The following is a 17,065-nucleotide window of genomic DNA, read 5'->3' on the forward strand; positions in this document are numbered from 1 at the left end:
CCATGGGTGTCGGTTTTTGACAGGTCTTGGCCATGCACCTACTCCGCGATAGCGTATGCGTTCTATTGCCATCCTCACCCCCGACACGGTCCCTCGGCACTCGGCACATAAGTGCTGTGCACCCTGGGTTCTTCGAAGCCCCGCTCTACGTGCTCGAAGACTGCCGTGGCTCACATGATGGCCGCAGATACCCCAGCAAACTCGCAGGCGGGTCGCCTTGCGGGACCGTCCTCCCCTTCTGGCGGGTCATCACCTTCTGTACACTGCGCAGATGGACGCCCTGTGCTGATTGTGCATAGGTTGATCTCGATCACGTCTCCGTACTTCTTTCGGCGTTGACCATCTCGCCCTCCTCTTCACGGGATTTGCTGTTCCCGCCTGCCCGCCCTCGCTCGCGCTCCCCACCCACCACCATGCCTCCACTCTTTTCGGATCCTCTTCTCCGTCTTCTGGCTACCTTGGCTCTGGCTTTCCTTTCAATCCCGGTGACGCTCGCAGCTGGTACTAGGACAAACGTTACCGTGGATGATACCGATGGCAGCGCTACCGGCGGGTTCCAGATCGTGTACGAGCCTCCCGGCGTCTGGAGCACCGGGCAGAACTGCACGACCTGCGAAGCGAAAGTCGACAAGACAAAGGCGACAGACGGCACTTGGCACGACGTGAGTTTTATCTCAGACAACCCACCGCCTAGCCCGATAACTGCGACGCTCACGTTCAACGGTAAGTGCCTCGCGCTTATCAGAGCTGTCCTCAGCCGCTCACATACGGAGCGCAGGTGTCGGAGTGTACGCGTTCTGCATAATCACACAATCATTCACGGATCCGAACGGCAACTGGGACCTGACGTTCCTCATCGACGGCGAGCAGTCTGGCACCTTCGAGCTCGCCCCGGACGGTGACGACACCTACCGATATAACGTCCCTGTGTACGGCAATGACTCCCTCACGCCCGGAACGCACACATTCACGATGGTGGTCGGCCACGCGGGCGGACAATCGTCCCTAGCATTGTTGGATTACATGGTGTTCACGTACGTATCTCTCAATGTTTCACTGTACGTTGCTCACCGTGACCTCGGCGCAGCCAAGAAGACGGCGCGGACGCGCCTGTCACCTCATCCGCCGCGTCTACACCGTCCAGTCCGTCCAGTGTGTCTAGCACCTTTACCGCATCGTCAAGCGCGACCGCGCCCGCAATCGATCCGTCCGCGCACAGCTCAGCAACGACGACGATCGCGTTGTCCGTCACCCTCACCGCAGTTGCGCTACTCGGTCTCGGCGGAGCGATCTTCTTCTGCACAAGACGACGCTACCAGCGAAAATACGCGCAACGCGCCGAGACCTCCACTCTCGATGGCGGCAAAGCCGAGGGTGACGGTGAGACGCCGTCCACAGCTGGCTTCCGCGCCCTGCCTGTCTTCCCCCGCACGCGCGCGTCCGACATCGACCCACAACAAGTCGCGCACCCCTTCTTCGTGCCCCCACCACCACTCTCCCCGCCCTCACGATCTCCCTCGAACGCGACGAGCTACACGTGGCTACCGGAAGCGGGCGCCTACGTCGCAGTGAAGCCCACGGCGCCTGCCGCGTCCGTCCACTCACTCGCGTCTGCGTCTCAGTCGCGTATGGACGCAGATCTTCCGCCAGTCCCGCAATCCCCTCAATCCCCAGCAGGCGCGTCCTCGCACGAGCCGACCACGCTGGCGGGCTCCGGCTCCGGTTCTGGCGCCCAACCCGCGGGCCGCGCTCGGGGCGGCAGCGTCCTGCGGTACGTGCAGAACGACGAGGGCCCAGAGGCGCTTTCTCCCTTGTCGGAGCACTCGAAAGCACCTCTACCGTCGTCGCCTGTTTCACCGTCCGCGGGCGGGTCGCAGCACGGATCGGGGCCGATGACGGTGTTGGGTACGGATATGGACATGGAGGAGGGGCCGCCGCCGTACGCGCCAAGGGCACCGTCAAGAGTCGGACAGCAATAGTCGATAACTGCACGCCGATTCGGCCCCCACTAGGAAGCCGTCCCACGATTCATCGAACCTGCGAAGGCCACTGCATCATTATCACAGATTACCTGCGATCTCGAGACCCGCCGACAGGTCAACATCGCTATCGACAAGATGATACCCGCTGCGGTCTGACGGTGCCAGAGAAGCCACATCGAGCGCTCTCTTATATGATCGTTCTGTGTAGGGATGGTGGGGACTGTCATCATGTATTCCCTTTTTTCAGGTACTCGGTACTTACTACGATCGTTTTGCTCATGTAATCTCTGTATTTTATGCCGGTGATATATATCCAGCACTACATTGTGCAATCGCCCAGACCCTTCCCGAAAGATCATCTTCGAATCGGGTCGGTGGCATGATGTCGAGGAGGTGTTTGCGCAGCCTTCAGTTTGCGAACCCCTTTGAAGGTTCGCGTAGAGAACCAAGTTGAATGGCAGCGACGATCCTATGAAGAAGCCGTCATGATAATAGTACGTGTATCCTTAAGTGCGATCAGAAAGATAGAGATATTACGACTAATGCTATGTTTTACTTGGACAAAATAGAAGTGCAGGTATATACGCTGCCAGGCCCATAACGCTGACCCACTCAGCACTCAACAACAGCAATCAAAGCACAGGGGGCTTATACGTCAAAATCACTCTCCACCGCTCCCGCGCCGAGTGTTTCAAGTCATACCCAAACGCTATCCGTCCCCGCTGATACGTCCCCCTGTTCATGAACTGCTCTCCCGCCGCGCCCACCGCCGCGCCCATCGCGTCGAGGCGCGAGCTCCCGCTGCCGCCCTCGTCGTCGGAGTGGTCCTCGATCACTTTAACGTGCTTGTCTTTCTTCTTCTGCGGGCTCGGGCGCACCATGTCGGGCGGGAATGTGTCGACTGGCCCTGTGTAGGTGAGCAGTCCCTGCGCCAGGACGACGTCCATGCAGCGCGGATGGAAAAATCGCTGCAGCACAAACCGGTCAATCAGCGTATTCGCGTCGTGGCGACAGATATAGTCGCTCACTCGATTCCAGAGCTCAATGACCTCTGCCACAGGACTCTTCCGTTTGCTCTTAACGTGCGCTTTCAGCGCTTTTGATGCCAAGTACCCTGCCCACGTTCGTCAGCCACTATCACTCTGCGCAGCAAATCTTGACCACTGACCTCCAATGAAACCCGTCATGACCATAGTCGGCGCTGCGTCCGCAAGCAGCGCATTCATCGGCTTTAGGCCTCCCGCGCCCTTGACATCCGCCAGGAATCGCCTCCAGTCCTCCTCATTCACGTCGTGTGTCACGAATGGATGCGGCGCCGGCGCGCACGCGCACGTCGGCGGGTTCAGCGGGAAGCCGCGCGTGAGGTCATCCGCGTGCGCGTAGTGCGTCGCGGGCGGAAACGCCCCATACGGAACGTCGCGCGGTGGTCGGCGGTCGAAGGACGCATGTGTGGACGGACCGAGGGCGCGGGCCGCGTCCGAGAGGCTGTGCGGATGACTGCTGCTGCTGCCGCTATAGCTCGAGCTCGAGCTGGTGCCGGACCGAGCCACGCTGTGGCCACTCAGGGACGCGCCATCGTCGATAAGCTGGCTTTGGGGGCTCAGGAGAGAGGTTGGGGAGGTCTGTGTAGTTGGGGTGGTCGGGGACGAGCCCGAGGTGGTCGTGGGTGCCCAGGAGCCGCTGTATGACGAATGTCTGTAGAAACTCAATGGCGGCCTCGGGAGGCTATTGCTCGCATCCGAAGCAGGCGCAGCATAGTCGAAGGTGGATGTTGAAGGGAATGCGGTGGTGGAAATGTCAGAGACGGCCTCGTATGGAGGGGGCGCTGGTTCGAGTTCGTCCGTCGACGGAGTCGGATATGCAGCATCGAAGCTGGAGATGCCAGCCTGGGCGCTTCTAGCACCACTGGTGAGGGAGGGATGTGATTGCATCTTCAAGACGCCGAGTGGGAGGTCGTGGGTGCTTCGGTGAAGCGACCTGGTGAGATACGGTGACAAGAAACGAGAAATTCGTGCAATGTGAAGAAACTCCGCCTCGATATACGTTCGCAGCTAGCTGCGGTGGGTGTCAGGCACAGTTTTAACAAGCTCGGACTCCAAGCAGGGGCTCACCTGGTACTAGTGGCGTTGGTGGGAGTGACGTTGCATCGAGCGACAAAAGGCGCGCCGGCGAAGATATATCTGCTATATCATTCGAACTGGCATCAACGTGTTCGGATACGGGGTGTGTCAGATGGCGGGCCGCGGGCTTGACGCCCCGTGGAGTGGTGCGTTGTTAGCAGGCTTCGGACCGACTGCGATCTGCCGGGACTACCCCATAAGCAGATCTAGTGCGTCGTAATGTAGTGTCTATCATCCCAAGACAAAAGGGGAGCCCGACGAATGAACCAGTCCAAGGATCGGCGTCGAGATGGATTGCAGGACGATCGGGTGCTGAAGGACATGCATAGCCGGTTGTCGGCTAATGATGATCGCAATTGCGATGTTCATGCAGTGCAGATGCGGCCGGGCGCCATCGCCCCGATTTTGAGTTTGCCAAACATACATACCCGCCAGTCAGTGCACATACCCGAGTGCAACGCCGACGGTGCGCCACCTACGCCATACGCGTGCGATTGCCCGTGCATTCCGTTCAGTGAAGTTAGGCTTGAGGAACCCCACGACGAGCTCGCAGCCAGACATTGGCAGACATAATGTACACGATGATATGAAGCTTCCGCATCCGATTTCATTTACGCCAGGACCTCCTCCAGAGTGGCGATGATCCGCTGCACCTCCTCGACGGTGTTGTAGTGCACGAGCGAGATGCGCACTACGCCGTCGTCGACGTCCACCTTGGGCGAGAGCGTGTCGATGAGCGTGTACGCGTAGAAGTGCCCGTACCGAATTCCGACCTGCATGGACGCGCAGAACATACGTCAGCGTCTGTCTATTCCCGAGTGTGAGTACGGACACTCACATTCCCCTTCGCGTCGAACGCACGCACGACGTCCGGGCTGCGGATCGGTCGCTCCCCAACGACGACGAAGCTCACCGTCGGCACGCGCGCGAGGCCCGCGTCCTCTTGCCCGACGATGCGCACCCCGCGCGAGGCCTTGCTCTGCAGATATACGAGTAGAGGCGCAAGCAGCTTCTGCTCATGCTGCGCGACTGCCCCCCACACCGCCTCCAGCGTGCCCTCGGGCGCGAGCGAGCGCAGGTACGGAGGCACACCCGTGCAGGCGTACACGAGCTCGTACCCCGGGCCGCCCGGCTGGAGCTTGTACGGCTTCGTGTCGACCTTGAGGAAGTGATGTCCGAGGGAGGAGAGCGATTGCTCCAGCGCGGCCGCGCGCGCGTACAGAACGGACGTGTGCGGTCCGTATACCTGTGGGCGCGAGTGAGTTGATGAGATGGGCTGAAGAATGCAGAGGGCACACCTTGTAGAAGGAAAAGTAGCAGTAGTCGACGTCCCATGCGCGCACGTCGATCTGCCGGTGCGGCGCGTACGCGACGCAATCCACGCAGAACTCGAGCTTGCGGGCGCCGCGTTCAGAGGCCAGCGCGCGGGCGGCCGCGATAATCTCCTTGACTGGAACGACGGAGCCCAGGATATTCGAGCACGCCGTGAAGGCGATGAGACGCGTCTTGGACGAAATGAGCGGCAGGAGCGCGTCCAGCTGGAGGCCGACCGCGTACGGGTTGTCCGGGTACTGTGGGAGCTGCGTCGCGTTCCACATCTTCAAGACTGCGCCCTTCCGCGCAGCGAGCCTCTTCCACGGGCCGGCGTTGGCTGAATATGAAAGTATCGTGAGCGTCTCGCGATATGAGGCGATCTGACGGGATCTGGCCAATTTAACTCACATTCGTGCTCGCCAGTGACGATGATCTCCTCCCCTGGCTGTACATCAGCCTCGATCGCGCGTGCAAGGTTCTCGACGAGCATGGTGGAGCTGCTCCCGTACGCGATCTCGTCGACGCTGGCGGCGTTAAAGAGCTCTCGCGCAGCTTCTGCGCCAGACGAAACGCGATTCGTGCTGCTCACGGAGACTGAGTAGTCTGCACCCAGCTGAACGTTGGTGTTGAGGAGATAGTCCGAGATCCTGGAGACGACGTCGCCGAGACATTGCGATCCTCCAGCATTGTCGGCGTAGAGGTATCCAGAGGCAAGGGCGGGGAAAGCGGTGCGGACAGCTTGTATATCTAACGACATCTTGAAGCGACAGATGGGTCGACCGTAGACGAGGAGCAAGATCAAGAACGAGATGCTTTCGAGTGAGCAGGACGAAATGCGATAAGCAGTTGAGGGCCGTGTGAGTAGAACGCGCGGAAGCCATTTCTATAGGGTGTTCTTTCCTCAGGTCCCCACTGGTTAGGCAGATATTTCTGAGTACTAAGTCAATCCGCTTTATAAGTAAGCAGATCAGAGAGATTATACCAAAATGTAGTCGTGTCGAGAGCCAGCGTATGTGGCGGTTGATTGGCGGGAGTTCTATTACCCTGTCAAGGCGCTGGTGAGTGTCGAATAGAATAATGGAAACATGGTACCGGTCAGTCTTCTCACTCACCTCCTGAAAAAATTCATACCGCTGGCAGAATGGTAGGGGCAAGTTCATGGTGGTTATAATCATGTCGTATGTTTCGTTGACGTTGAGTAGCGCGCCTATCTAAGATCTTCTCGGCGCTTGCTCGCTTGTGGTGGCGTCACGCCGTTGATCCAGCGCTTTGTCTCTTTTTGTCTCCTGCCACAACTACACTCTCGTTCGACACTCTTTTACCGTATACCCTAAGGACTTTCTGGATGGGAAATAAAAGCTTACAACAGAAGAACTCGTCTTGTTGATTGCTCACACTTAAGTGCCGCTACTTTCGCTTCTCAGACTACCGTCTCCTGCTACATGTCATCCTCAAATACCAATGCTCAACTACGCTCGTCGACGGGACATGTTCTTCTGCCTGCGTTCAACTCTAACGACGACCCTGTCCTTGTCCCGCTTGTCACCAGTCGTAACCTTGTCAGCTGGACCTTCGGGCGCGGTACTGTGGTAAGTCTTGCGTGATCGAGCGACACTCGATGCTTCCATCTGTGGCTAATATCCCACCACTCCAGATTTGGCGAATATGGCCTGCAGTGCTCCTACACACTATTTTTGCGGCCAGTGCGCATCGAGTTTGACAGCATCGCAATTATGGAGTGCTAACTTGCCTGCTCAGTCGTTGTGACAGTATCGCTGACAACGAGCGTAAAACTAGGAATCCCGAACGTCATGCTCACCCTTCTCGGCGCGTCAATTTCCTCACGAGTTCATGCATGCTCACCACTCATACCTCTACCTGATGAATAGGTGTGGTGATAGGCTTCGTCATTTCCTACCGCGCGAGTTCTGGGTACTTTAAATCGTCTCCCGATTCCTGACCCTACTGGTGGTTGACGGATTTCTCACCCCCAGGTATGATCGGTACTACCAAGGTCGCAGTGCTTGGTCAGATCTCGCTCGGACATCCAGAACATTCAGTCGCCTGATCTGGATACACACACCACTCAAGATGTCTCCTGCACCGCCTAACGCCGACGGCACAAGTGCGGAGATTGATGCGTCAGTCGCACGGCGTATCATGGCGGAGAAGCGTACCGCGCTCGGCCTGGTGGAAGGGTACGTATCTGTGCTTGCTGGCGCTTGCATGACGTCCTAAGGGGGTTCGTTTATAGCTTTGTCGTCTCTGTTAAGCACCATCTCCGAGGTAAGTCTACTTTAAGCTGGCCACTTCCATTTACTGATTGGTGTAGGTGAGATGGGCATTTATTACGAGGACCTGTATCCCCTGGTCAAGCCTCTCCACAACGTACGCGATGACGTGTACTTCATATATTTAGACGCTAACTCCCTCCCTCAGCATCCCCATCACCAGCGAAACAAACAGACCCAGCCTCCGCCAGAAGAGACTCCAGAAACGGTCTCCTCCCCGCGAGACCTTCACCCCGAAGACCCTCCAAAGGCGCTGCTACGCAACCCCGCCTCGACTTCCTCACACCTCCCACGACCCTCTCTCTCGCATCACTCCTCTCGCAACTTCGTCATACCCCCGATCAACGCCTACGGCACATTCACCCCTCCGTCCCTCCACATCCCACCCGCGCTCTCGCGCTCTTCCTCGCCTTCACTTTCCGATTCCTCGAGTGAGCATGGCGCGGACCGCCAGCCGCTCCTCCCCGGGGCGGTACCGGAGGGCGCGGGCCGGCGCGGGCTCTTCGGCTCAGTCGCCTCAGACTTGGTGCCCTTCTCAGCCGTCTGGCGTGCCGTAGGATACGCGTTCGGGTGGCGAGGACGAAATGGCAGGACTGACGCGGCGGGGCCGGGAACTGATGTTGAAGACCAGGCTGGCGCGGTCGATGCGGACGAGGGCGGAATCCAGCGGCGGTGGAACGGGGATGACGAGAACGGAAATCCTACAGGTAGAGCACTCTCGTCTCGAAAATCCGCGATTCAGTGTGCTAATGAAGGGTCGCTTTTCGTAGGCGAAAGTCGCGACGGTGGGCAGGTTCGTGAAATACTGACTGGCACGCTCGGCTTTACGCACTCGAAGCATCGACCGCGCCTCGCTGGAGGCGGCGAGAACCTTCCACTAGAAATCTTGCGGTCTCTTAGCGTGTGGGTAAGCGTGCTCGACGAGCGTGGCGTCATGCCTGGTGCGTTGCTATCGTCACCGCCTCTGTCGGATTATGCACGGTGCTTACTGGGTTCGCGCACAGGGTCCGTGCTTGGTGGGATGTATGGAGGCTTGTCCGCTTTCGAGGATAGCTTGTGCAGTGAGTCTATAATGGCATCGTTTCGAGGGTGCGCGACGTGCTCAATGTTTGATACACGTCAGCTCTGGAAAGGATATTGACTACACCGTTGCCATTGTAAGTACCTACTCGTCATATCTATTACTTGATTGCTAACCGCGTGAGTCAGTGTATACTCCGTGCACATTCGGTATGTACAACAATTTACCACTTCGAGTGGCACTAACGTTTACGACTTTTGAACTCGATACAATCACACCCTCCAGCCAGTACGTTTACATGACGCAGTAAACTATCAAAGCGCCACTGACCTCTTCATTGCAGCACCGTCTGGATCTATCTCTTCTTTCTGCCCTTCCAGCTCGTCGACCTGTTCGGATGGTACGCGATACCCGGCGTGGGTATAGCTGCGTTCATCTACCTCGGTCTCATCGCTGCGGGCGAAGAGATTGAGCAGCCGTTCGGTGCGTGCCTCCCATCTCAATCCACCAGATTCGTCGCTAACTTACATCTCCCTATAGGTTATGACGAGGTATGTTCCATAGGAAACGGTAAACACCCTCCATCCCGCATACTGACGCTTACACCCGCAGAACGATCTCGATCTCGACTTCTTCTGCCGCGCGATCGTGCACGCAGACATCGAGCGCCTCAAGCGCGTCGTCTGCCCGAACGTCTTCCTCGGCGCGCACCACGCAGGTGCACAGCTCCAGGCCAGCTCACGCACGTTCGCAACCGACCCACACACACGGGTGGAAGCAGTGTTTGGTAGGATCCCAGTGTTCCTCTCGATGCCAATCTAGGCTGATTGTACGTGACATAGGTGGTGGGCGGCATGGCCTGTAACGTACGCACTTGCACAAGATAAACTGTCTTTCACAACGTATCCTGTATCACGGCGAAGCATCGTACTCAGGCAGTACATGGGGTTCGTACGCAGGCGGCGGAGCCTCGCTGCTGCTCACGGATCCGCGTTCTGATCTCGCGCCTGCGAAGAATTCGCGCAAGCGCTCCCTGAGCGATGGCACCCTCGTGGACCCTTGGTCCCCGTCTTCGTCCTCGGCCATCTCCTCGTCCTCGGCCCTACCCTCGTCCTCGCCGCTCTCCACTGCTGAAGTTGGTCTCGAAGCTCCTCCTGCGGTGGGGTCGCCCTGGCGCCCCTCCTTGGCACCCGGGGTTTCACCATGGCCGACGACTGTATACTCAGAGTTGTCGCTGATGCTCCCGATTCGCGCTTCGATGCTGGTGGCGACAGTCTCTGCGATGTGGGACGCCGCGCGTCTGGTCTGGCGCGCTGTTTGGGCGCTGTCAGCTACGATGAGGAGCACAGGTAAGATGAACCCTACCTGGACACGTTCTTTCCGAGGCTAGAGATACGCGTTGGTGGCGCGAGCGCCGCCGCTGCCACATCCAGAAGGATAGTGCCGGTATTGCCACTACAGCCACACCCAGTGCAGCAGAAATCGATACGATTTCCGCTGTGGGTAGACTGAGGCCGCCGGATGACGATACCACAACCGGTGTGTTGGTGAATAAGCTAGGCGTGGGGATGAATGTAGTGATACCGTCTGTGCTCGCGGAGAAGGTTGATGAGCTCATGTTGCCGTGAAGTGGAGCTTGAGCTGCTGTTGCGTTATGGGAGTGAGTTACTGGTGAGTCGTGGGATCATCCTCCGCACTGCGGTATATATGGGAGTCAGGGATACGGTACGTCCCGGCCACAGTCATTAACCCGTTGCTCAATACCCCAGTATCTATAGCTGTGCTATCGCTGCGGGTACTTCTCTCGACGCAGCGTTGTCACTGACTACGTAGTTGAACGTTAATTCCTCGCAGAGCTACGGGGTGTCCGCATCGGAACCAAAATGACTGTGAGTATAGCCTCGCGTAGAAAAAAATCAGAGGCAGCTCATATCATCGCCCGCGCAGCATGTACCAGTAAGTCGGGGATATCGGGTATAATCCACAGTTCTCATATCCTCGCAGATATGACATGCGGCCCCTCGCGCAGCTTACTGTCTACTCACGTCTTCAATTTCGAGAAAAGAACAAGGCATCGCCTGTAGCACAATTTGATAGCAAGACACGACAACACAGCTGGTACGTGTCCGCTAGGAGGAACAGCCCGTGTACCATATCAGCGCTCCACATTGTGCTCACAGCCTGAAGCCAGCACCGAGAATCGGCGTCCGCGGGCGCAACGCCCACATCCATGATCATGCCGCTGTAGCTCGGGCCTATCCAGTTGCCCCGACTTGGACATCGCCAAGGCCACGTTCCACTGTGGCACGGCAGCGCGCTCAACCCGCTTGCGACGCTACTCGTCACATACGGGAGGGGGGACAATCGTTGGTAAAATCCTTGTAACCTCTTCCGTTCTATAGGCTGACCAGGCACGTATCGGCGACGCAGGTAGCAAGCGACATAATACATGATGTACACGAAATAGGAGCGTTCTTCGCTGCACCACGATAGGTTATATACTACGGCAAAGCGTCATATTCCGGCAGTACATGCGCATCGTACGCGGGCGGCGGATCTCCGGCGCTGCTTAAAGATCCGCCTCCTATCCTTGCTCCCGCGAAGAACGCACGCAGACGCTCCCTAAGTGAGGGCGCCCTCACGGACGATCGATCCGCAGTTGCGGCCGACCGAATGGTAGGAGGACCGGCCCGCGCATCTCTTGTACCGGTGGCTCCTCGATACCATTCCTTCAAGTTACCGGAACCGCCGCCAAGATCGACAATAGTGGAGCTTCCTACAGCGCTGCCAATGACACCTTGCACGCTGGTGGTGACCGTCTCCGCGTCGTCGGCCGTAGCCCATACAACCTGACGAACTGCGTGACTGCTATCAGCTTTCCGGATCATTTGGGCATGCCTATGACGACTCTCACCTCGCGGCGCTCTTCCTGAGGCAAGAGACATCCGTATACGGCGGGGCTTCCACCGTCCCATCCAGCAGAGCAACGTCCCTATCGCGACTGCGACGAGACCCAGAAGGGCTAAGAGCGATGGGAGGACTGCCGTAGACGGACCAGTATCACCAGGGTCACTGCTATCCGTCGGCAGGATGAAGATGCTGCGCTTTGGCGTGAAGCCCACTACGGTGAAGCCGGGTGCCGAGGGAAACGACCTTGATTCGACTATTGCGGTCGTGTCAATGGCTAGCTGAGTGGGGAGCGTGGTGGCGGTGGTGCCGGAGAATAGGATTTCGGTGACAGACATATAGCTGGTGCCAGAGAGGACTTGTGCTGTCGATAACGCGCCTCTGGGGGAGGGAGAGGAGGAGATACTATACGGGAAATGCAAGCGCGAGTTCACCGGCTCGGGAGAGCTATTTAACGGGGGGATGCGGCCACCCTATGTTTCAAGCCGTGAGCACGCCCTCACTGGGCTGTAATATTTTAGATCCGAAATCCACGCAACTGAGACAGCGGTGAATGGCATATCATCAACAATATGGCACTTCTGTCAGGCCAACAAAGTTGTACTTGCGCACAGCCTCACGCCAATAAAAGTGTCAAGGTTAGCGCCTACTGGCGTGGTGACCGGGACCTTCTATCGCGACCGCTCCCACAAACATGTAGGGATCAGGACGCGACCGCCGTAGAGTCTAAATACCCCCAATGTCCTCGTCCTCACATTCCCGCGATTCTCACTCTTGCATCACTCCTCATATCTGCTACGCACTGGTCCCGGGCGTACTGAAGCATAAACGCATTCACATACCTGGGTCTCATCGCCGACATCGATGATATGGGGCAGTCGCTCGGTGCGTGCATTTCTCGGGCTTCCGCAACACTCTCTACCCTTTTAACTCGCATACTTTTCACGGGCTATGAGAAATATAACCTCTGAGGCACCTCACGTTCCCCGTAACTTCTAACATCCGATGTGTATACACTCAGAACGGCCTCTATCTCAACCTATTCCGCCCCACAATCGTACATTGAGCACCTCAAGCGCGTCGTCTGCCCCAACGTACACCACTCCGGCGCGTGGATATAGACCAGCGCGCACACGCACGATCGACTCGCGTACACGAGTAGGAAAAAGGTCTTCGGTGCGTCATCATGATCTGATTTTAGTATGAAGTTTCACAATCAGGGTTTTTGCCAGCTGACTACTCGATGACTACGGGTTGTGGGCGACTCTTGGCGTGCGATGCCCAATAGATATGAAACTCCTGCCCTCGTATATGCGAATATCTACTGGTCATATGCTATGCTAAAGATGCATATTCGGGCAACATATGGGGCTCGTACGCCGGCGGTGGGTCTCTGCCGTCCTCAACATTGCTGCCCATCCATCCGCCTCCTGCCCTAGTGCCTACGAAGAACGCGTACAACCGCGCCCTAAACGAAGGCGCCCGCACGGATCCCGGGTCCGTAGCCGCGGTCGACCGGATGGTAGGCGGCCTTGCTGCTCCGACTCCTCTTTCTGGGCCACGGGCGGCGACCTGGTACAGCTTCTCACTGGGGACACCTTCAAGGGCCACGATCGTAGCATCGTCACTGGTGCTGCCGATGCGCGGCGTGGGGACGGAACTAGTGGCGATGGTGGCGGCGCGTTCAATCCCAGTCTGGTAGGCTTTTTGACCGTTGTCAGCTTCAATTTCTCGGCCGGATGCCTAAGCCAGACTGTAACACAATGCATACCTGGCTGGCCTCGTCCGTGAGCGCGAAGTGCGCGTGGACGTTTTGTGTGCTTCCACTGCCGCATCCAGCAGAGCATTGCTGCTATCGCCACCACGGCGACGCCCAGGACAGCTGTGAGCGACACAAGGAGTGCCGTGGGTAGGCTAAGCTCGACGGGCCCTGTGTTGCTGCTACTGGAAGGAGACAGCGTGGCAGGTCTGTCCATCTGCATGATAGGTGCTGGTGTAGGCGTGTTCAGCAAGAGCTGAGTGGAGTCGGCGAGTGGGGTATACGTCGCGGGCATACTATCCAGTGATCTGACATAAGAGGAGGCCATGTGCTTTCTTGAGGAGAGAACGGTTCGCGATGCTAGGCGAGATGAGAGGGTGCACCTATGCAGGGATCTAGCAGGAGCGTCGCCGTCTAGCGACGATGTGTTAGTAGTATATAACGGGGATGTAGATACGGTTCACGCCATCCTCAGTCGCTCCAGGATGCATCTCATCGCACGTCCCCTCTCAAATCGCAGCGTTGTGGTATCATTCCTAGCCTCTGGGAACCTGTACCAGTGCTTGCCTGAGACAGTGTCGTCGACTGGGTTCAAGACGGCCGAACCCTAACTCCTCGTGGTGATACGGCGGGCGCGTGTCTAGAGTAATGTATAGTACGTATGAGTGCAGCCTCACCTGCACTAAATTTGGAAGTACTTCTTAAGTTCAGTTAGGTACAGCATATGGGCAACAACTTGCCGGACATAGCGTCCAAATCTTCCACATCCATGATCTTGAATGAGTGGCCCTGACTTAGCTCCGACTCGGGCCTCGTCCGCGCTAGAATCCTGAACTCCATTGAAAAGACAGCGCCAGAGAAGCTGACGCCTGCGTGCGTTCAGATATCAAGATGCAACAAACCATATCAAAAGATTGCAGGCCGGTACATCAGCTACATAGGTACGTCAAATTGCTCACAGTGCCTGTCAAAATTGAAGAGTCGATGTTGCATACTTAAGGCTAACAACCAGCTTTTTCGTTCGTACGCTCACAATGCGAAAGCTGTATCGAGGACGACCCCTGTGAGCGAAGCACCCCGCCCATTCTCAACTTTAACGACGCTGAGTGGCAATGCGTTACTCGACGGCAATGCGTTACTCGACGGCAATGCGCTCGCGCTACAGACTCAGCCCGCACCGAGCCATTTGACTCGTCTTATCGAACGCAAGGACGGACGTAATTATACAAACTAGATATGAGAATTCTTCCCTTTACCACGACAAGCCATATACTACGTTGGAGCTCCGTATTCAGGGAGTACATGTGGCTCGTACTGTGGCGGCGGGTCCCCTGCGCTGCTCAAGGATCCGGCTCTCGTCCTTGCGACCGCCAAGAACGCGCACAAACGCTCGCCGAGCGAGGGCGCCTTCAAGTATCCCCGGCCGGTATTCTCGCTGCTCGCCGTGACCGAAACCCGCCTCGGCGCCCCGTTTGCGGAGGTCCCGTCCACCTGCGCTTCCTTGTCAGGGTCACCGCCAACGCCGGTGAGCGTCGAGTCGTCGCCGGCTCCCCCGATACCCGCGTGGACGCTGTTGGCGGCAACCGCCACGTCGTTGTGTGCTGCGCGTTTCGCCCGGTGAGCTGTTTGATCACTGTCAGCTACGATGAGGTCCTTTGGGCAGAGGCGCGATAACTCCCACCTGGCCACGGTGCGGGGAGGAGCACACGCTTTTGGCGGGCACGCAATCGCTGCCGCGTCCAGCAGAGTAACGCTGCTGCCGCCAGGACGGCGAACCCCAGAACGGTTGAGAGCGATATGATCACTTTCAAGAGCGGGCCACCGGGGCTGCTCGCCGAAATGCTAGACGTGGTTGGTCCATCCGTAGGGAGTAGTACTGTGGCTAACTGGACGATGTGGTCTGAGGTGGTTGTAAACTGAAGGGCGAAGGGGCCCGTCGTGGTGGCCACGTCGAGATTCCCAGAGAGCCCGTTCAAGGATCTATCTTGGCGGCGATCTGGACTCATGGAGCAGCTATGAGGAGATGTTATGTGGTGACTAGGCCTTGAGAAGGATGAGATACTGGCGGCAATGCGCAGTGAGGGCGAAAAACGTACCTGCGGTGGACCTAGGGGCTGAATGGCCCAATTCCACTGACCGGTTAGTGCTATATATCGGAGATGCGGCAACCATACAATGTTTGCGACCATCCCCATATTATCGCCGCGATGTCATCACCATCACCACGAAGTCGCGCGCGCGAGCCCCCGGGTTAACGCGAACGATACGGCTATATACATCTAAAGGCCCACCTACTTCTGTGAGTGGAGCCCGCGCAGATGAGACATGGGCTTACCTCCTAAGGCCAATCAGATAGTATCACAAGTTGGCGAACATAGAGGAGGAGTATAAATTACCCAACCCCGGAGACAAGATGCACGGTTTTTTCGCGTGGCTCGCGCTTCGTTCACATGCCGCTTTGACAAAAATAGCGGAACTAAAGCAGGCGTGAGTTCTGACACCGAAATGCAAGAAACCGCGCTCACCCTCGACCTGTACACTCCTGACACCTAACCTACTCGCAATCCCGCTCGTTCCAGACGCGAGGGCATAGTTTTTGATATAAACGACATAGGGGGGTCTTTCTTTCTGTGCCACGACAGGTCATACATATACTAGGGCAGAGCCCCGTATTCGGGTAGTACATGTTGCTCATATGCGGGCGGCGGGTCCCCTCCGCTGCTCAAAGAGCCGGCTCTTGTCCTTGCGCCCGCGAAGAAAGCGTACAAACGCTGGCTGAGCGAAGGCGCCCTTGAAAGGGACCCCGAATCTGTGCCTGCGCTACTGGCCGTGGTTGAAAACGGCCTCGGCGCCCCGTCTGCGGGGAAGTTGTCGCTCGCCTGCGTCTCCTTGCCAAGGTTACCACCAACGCTCACGAGCGTAGAATCGTCGCTAACGCTCCCAATGCGCGCACGGACGCTAGTGGTAACAGTCGCCGCGTCACGGTCGTTGAGTGCAGCGCGTCTAGCTTGGCGAGCTGCTTGGCCGCTGTCAGCTATGAAGAAGGCCTTTGAGGATAGCAGCAATGATTCCCACCTTGCCACGGTGTTCTTGCTGAGGCGAGAGACACATGCTTACGGCGTGCACGCCAGCGCCGCCGCATCCAGCAGAGTAAAACTGCTAACGCTACTACGGCGACCCCAAGGACGGTTGAAACCGATACGATCACTTTCGTGAGATGGCCGCCGGAGCTGCTGCTGCCGGACGAGATCACGGTGGAGCTGCTCGCCGGCATGCTAGAGGTTAGAGTGATGCTCTGTCCGTCTGCAAGGGGTGGTGCTGTGATCGCCTGGGAGATGGGGTGCGTGTCGGTCGCGAGCTGGGGGCCGGAGGTGTCCGTGGGGGACACGGTGAAACCCCCAGAGAGTCCCTTCACAGATTCATCTTGGCGGCGACGTGGGCCCATAAAGCTGCTATGAAGGAGTCTTGTGTGGTGACTTCACCTAGAAAGGAGTAAGATGCTGGCGAAGGTGCATAGCGAGGGGGGAAAGCGCACCTACGGTGGATGTAAAGGCTGAATTGCGGGGGTCTACTGTCCGTTCAGTGCTACTTATACTGTATAACGGAGATGCAGGAACTGTACATCGTATGCGGCAACCATCGCGCTGCGCTGTCACCAACACCACGGGGTC

The 17,065-nt window shown here is 57.6% G+C and overlaps 4 protein-coding genes across 4 annotated transcripts; 2 read left to right on the forward strand and 2 right to left on the reverse strand.

Annotated features, from left to right (window-relative positions):
* Positions 1-413: 413 nt before the first annotated feature.
* TRAVEDRAFT_23117 (uncharacterized protein) lies at positions 414-1,979 on the forward strand (the record flags this gene model as incomplete). The annotated part of the gene is made up of 3 exons (XM_008044332.1): positions 414-723; positions 779-1,034; positions 1,088-1,979. The coding sequence occupies 3 exons, from the start codon at positions 414-416 to the stop codon at positions 1,977-1,979; spliced, it is 1,458 nt and encodes a 485-aa protein (XP_008042523.1).
* Positions 1,980-2,626: 647 nt separating this feature from the next.
* Positions 2,627-3,421, reverse strand: TRAVEDRAFT_84105 (uncharacterized protein; the record flags this gene model as incomplete). Its single annotated transcript, XM_008044693.1, has 3 exons — positions 2,627-2,950; positions 3,011-3,096; positions 3,151-3,421. Coding segments are annotated over 3 exons (681 nt in total), but the record flags the coding sequence as incomplete, so codon positions are not given.
* A 1,292-nt stretch (positions 3,422-4,713) lies between these two features.
* On the reverse strand, positions 4,714-6,173 carry TRAVEDRAFT_132179 (PLP-dependent transferase; the record flags this gene model as incomplete). Its single annotated transcript, XM_008044694.1, has 4 exons — positions 4,714-4,875; positions 4,941-5,348; positions 5,401-5,753; positions 5,825-6,173. 4 exons carry the CDS (start codon positions 6,171-6,173, stop codon positions 4,714-4,716), a joined length of 1,272 nt encoding a protein of 423 aa, XP_008042885.1.
* Positions 6,174-6,721: 548 nt separating this feature from the next.
* TRAVEDRAFT_60500 (uncharacterized protein) lies at positions 6,722-9,663 on the forward strand. Its single transcript, XM_008044695.1, has 15 exons — positions 6,722-7,005; positions 7,071-7,119; positions 7,175-7,243; positions 7,306-7,348; positions 7,411-7,614; positions 7,671-7,702; positions 7,749-7,804; positions 7,856-8,414; positions 8,478-8,648; positions 8,712-8,768; positions 8,831-8,864; positions 8,917-8,937; positions 9,072-9,243; positions 9,341-9,515; positions 9,571-9,663. Exons 1-15 carry the CDS (start codon positions 6,859-6,861, stop codon positions 9,591-9,593), a joined length of 1,812 nt encoding a protein of 603 aa, XP_008042886.1. The 5' UTR covers positions 6,722-6,858; the 3' UTR covers positions 9,594-9,663.
* The last annotated feature ends 7,402 nt before the right edge of the window (positions 9,664-17,065 follow it).

Source organism: Trametes versicolor (genome assembly GCF_000271585.1).
Source record: "Trametes versicolor FP-101664 SS1 unplaced genomic scaffold TRAVEscaffold_11, whole genome shotgun sequence".
NCBI classification, from domain to species: domain Eukaryota; kingdom Fungi; phylum Basidiomycota; class Agaricomycetes; order Polyporales; family Polyporaceae; genus Trametes; species Trametes versicolor.

Excerpts from the sequence above, each read along its gene's own strand:
- TRAVEDRAFT_60500 (XM_008044695.1), top strand. The coding sequence starts at position 6,859 with ATGTCATCCTCAAATACCAATGCTCAACTACGCTCGTCGACGGGACAT. Across the intron at positions 7,120-7,174 it reads ACACACTATTTTTGCGGCCA|TCGTTGTGACAGTATCGCTG; the intron begins GTGCGCATCGAG and ends TTGCCTGCTCAG. Across the intron at positions 7,703-7,748 it reads TGTTAAGCACCATCTCCGAG|GTGAGATGGGCATTTATTAC; the intron begins GTAAGTCTACTT and ends TGATTGGTGTAG.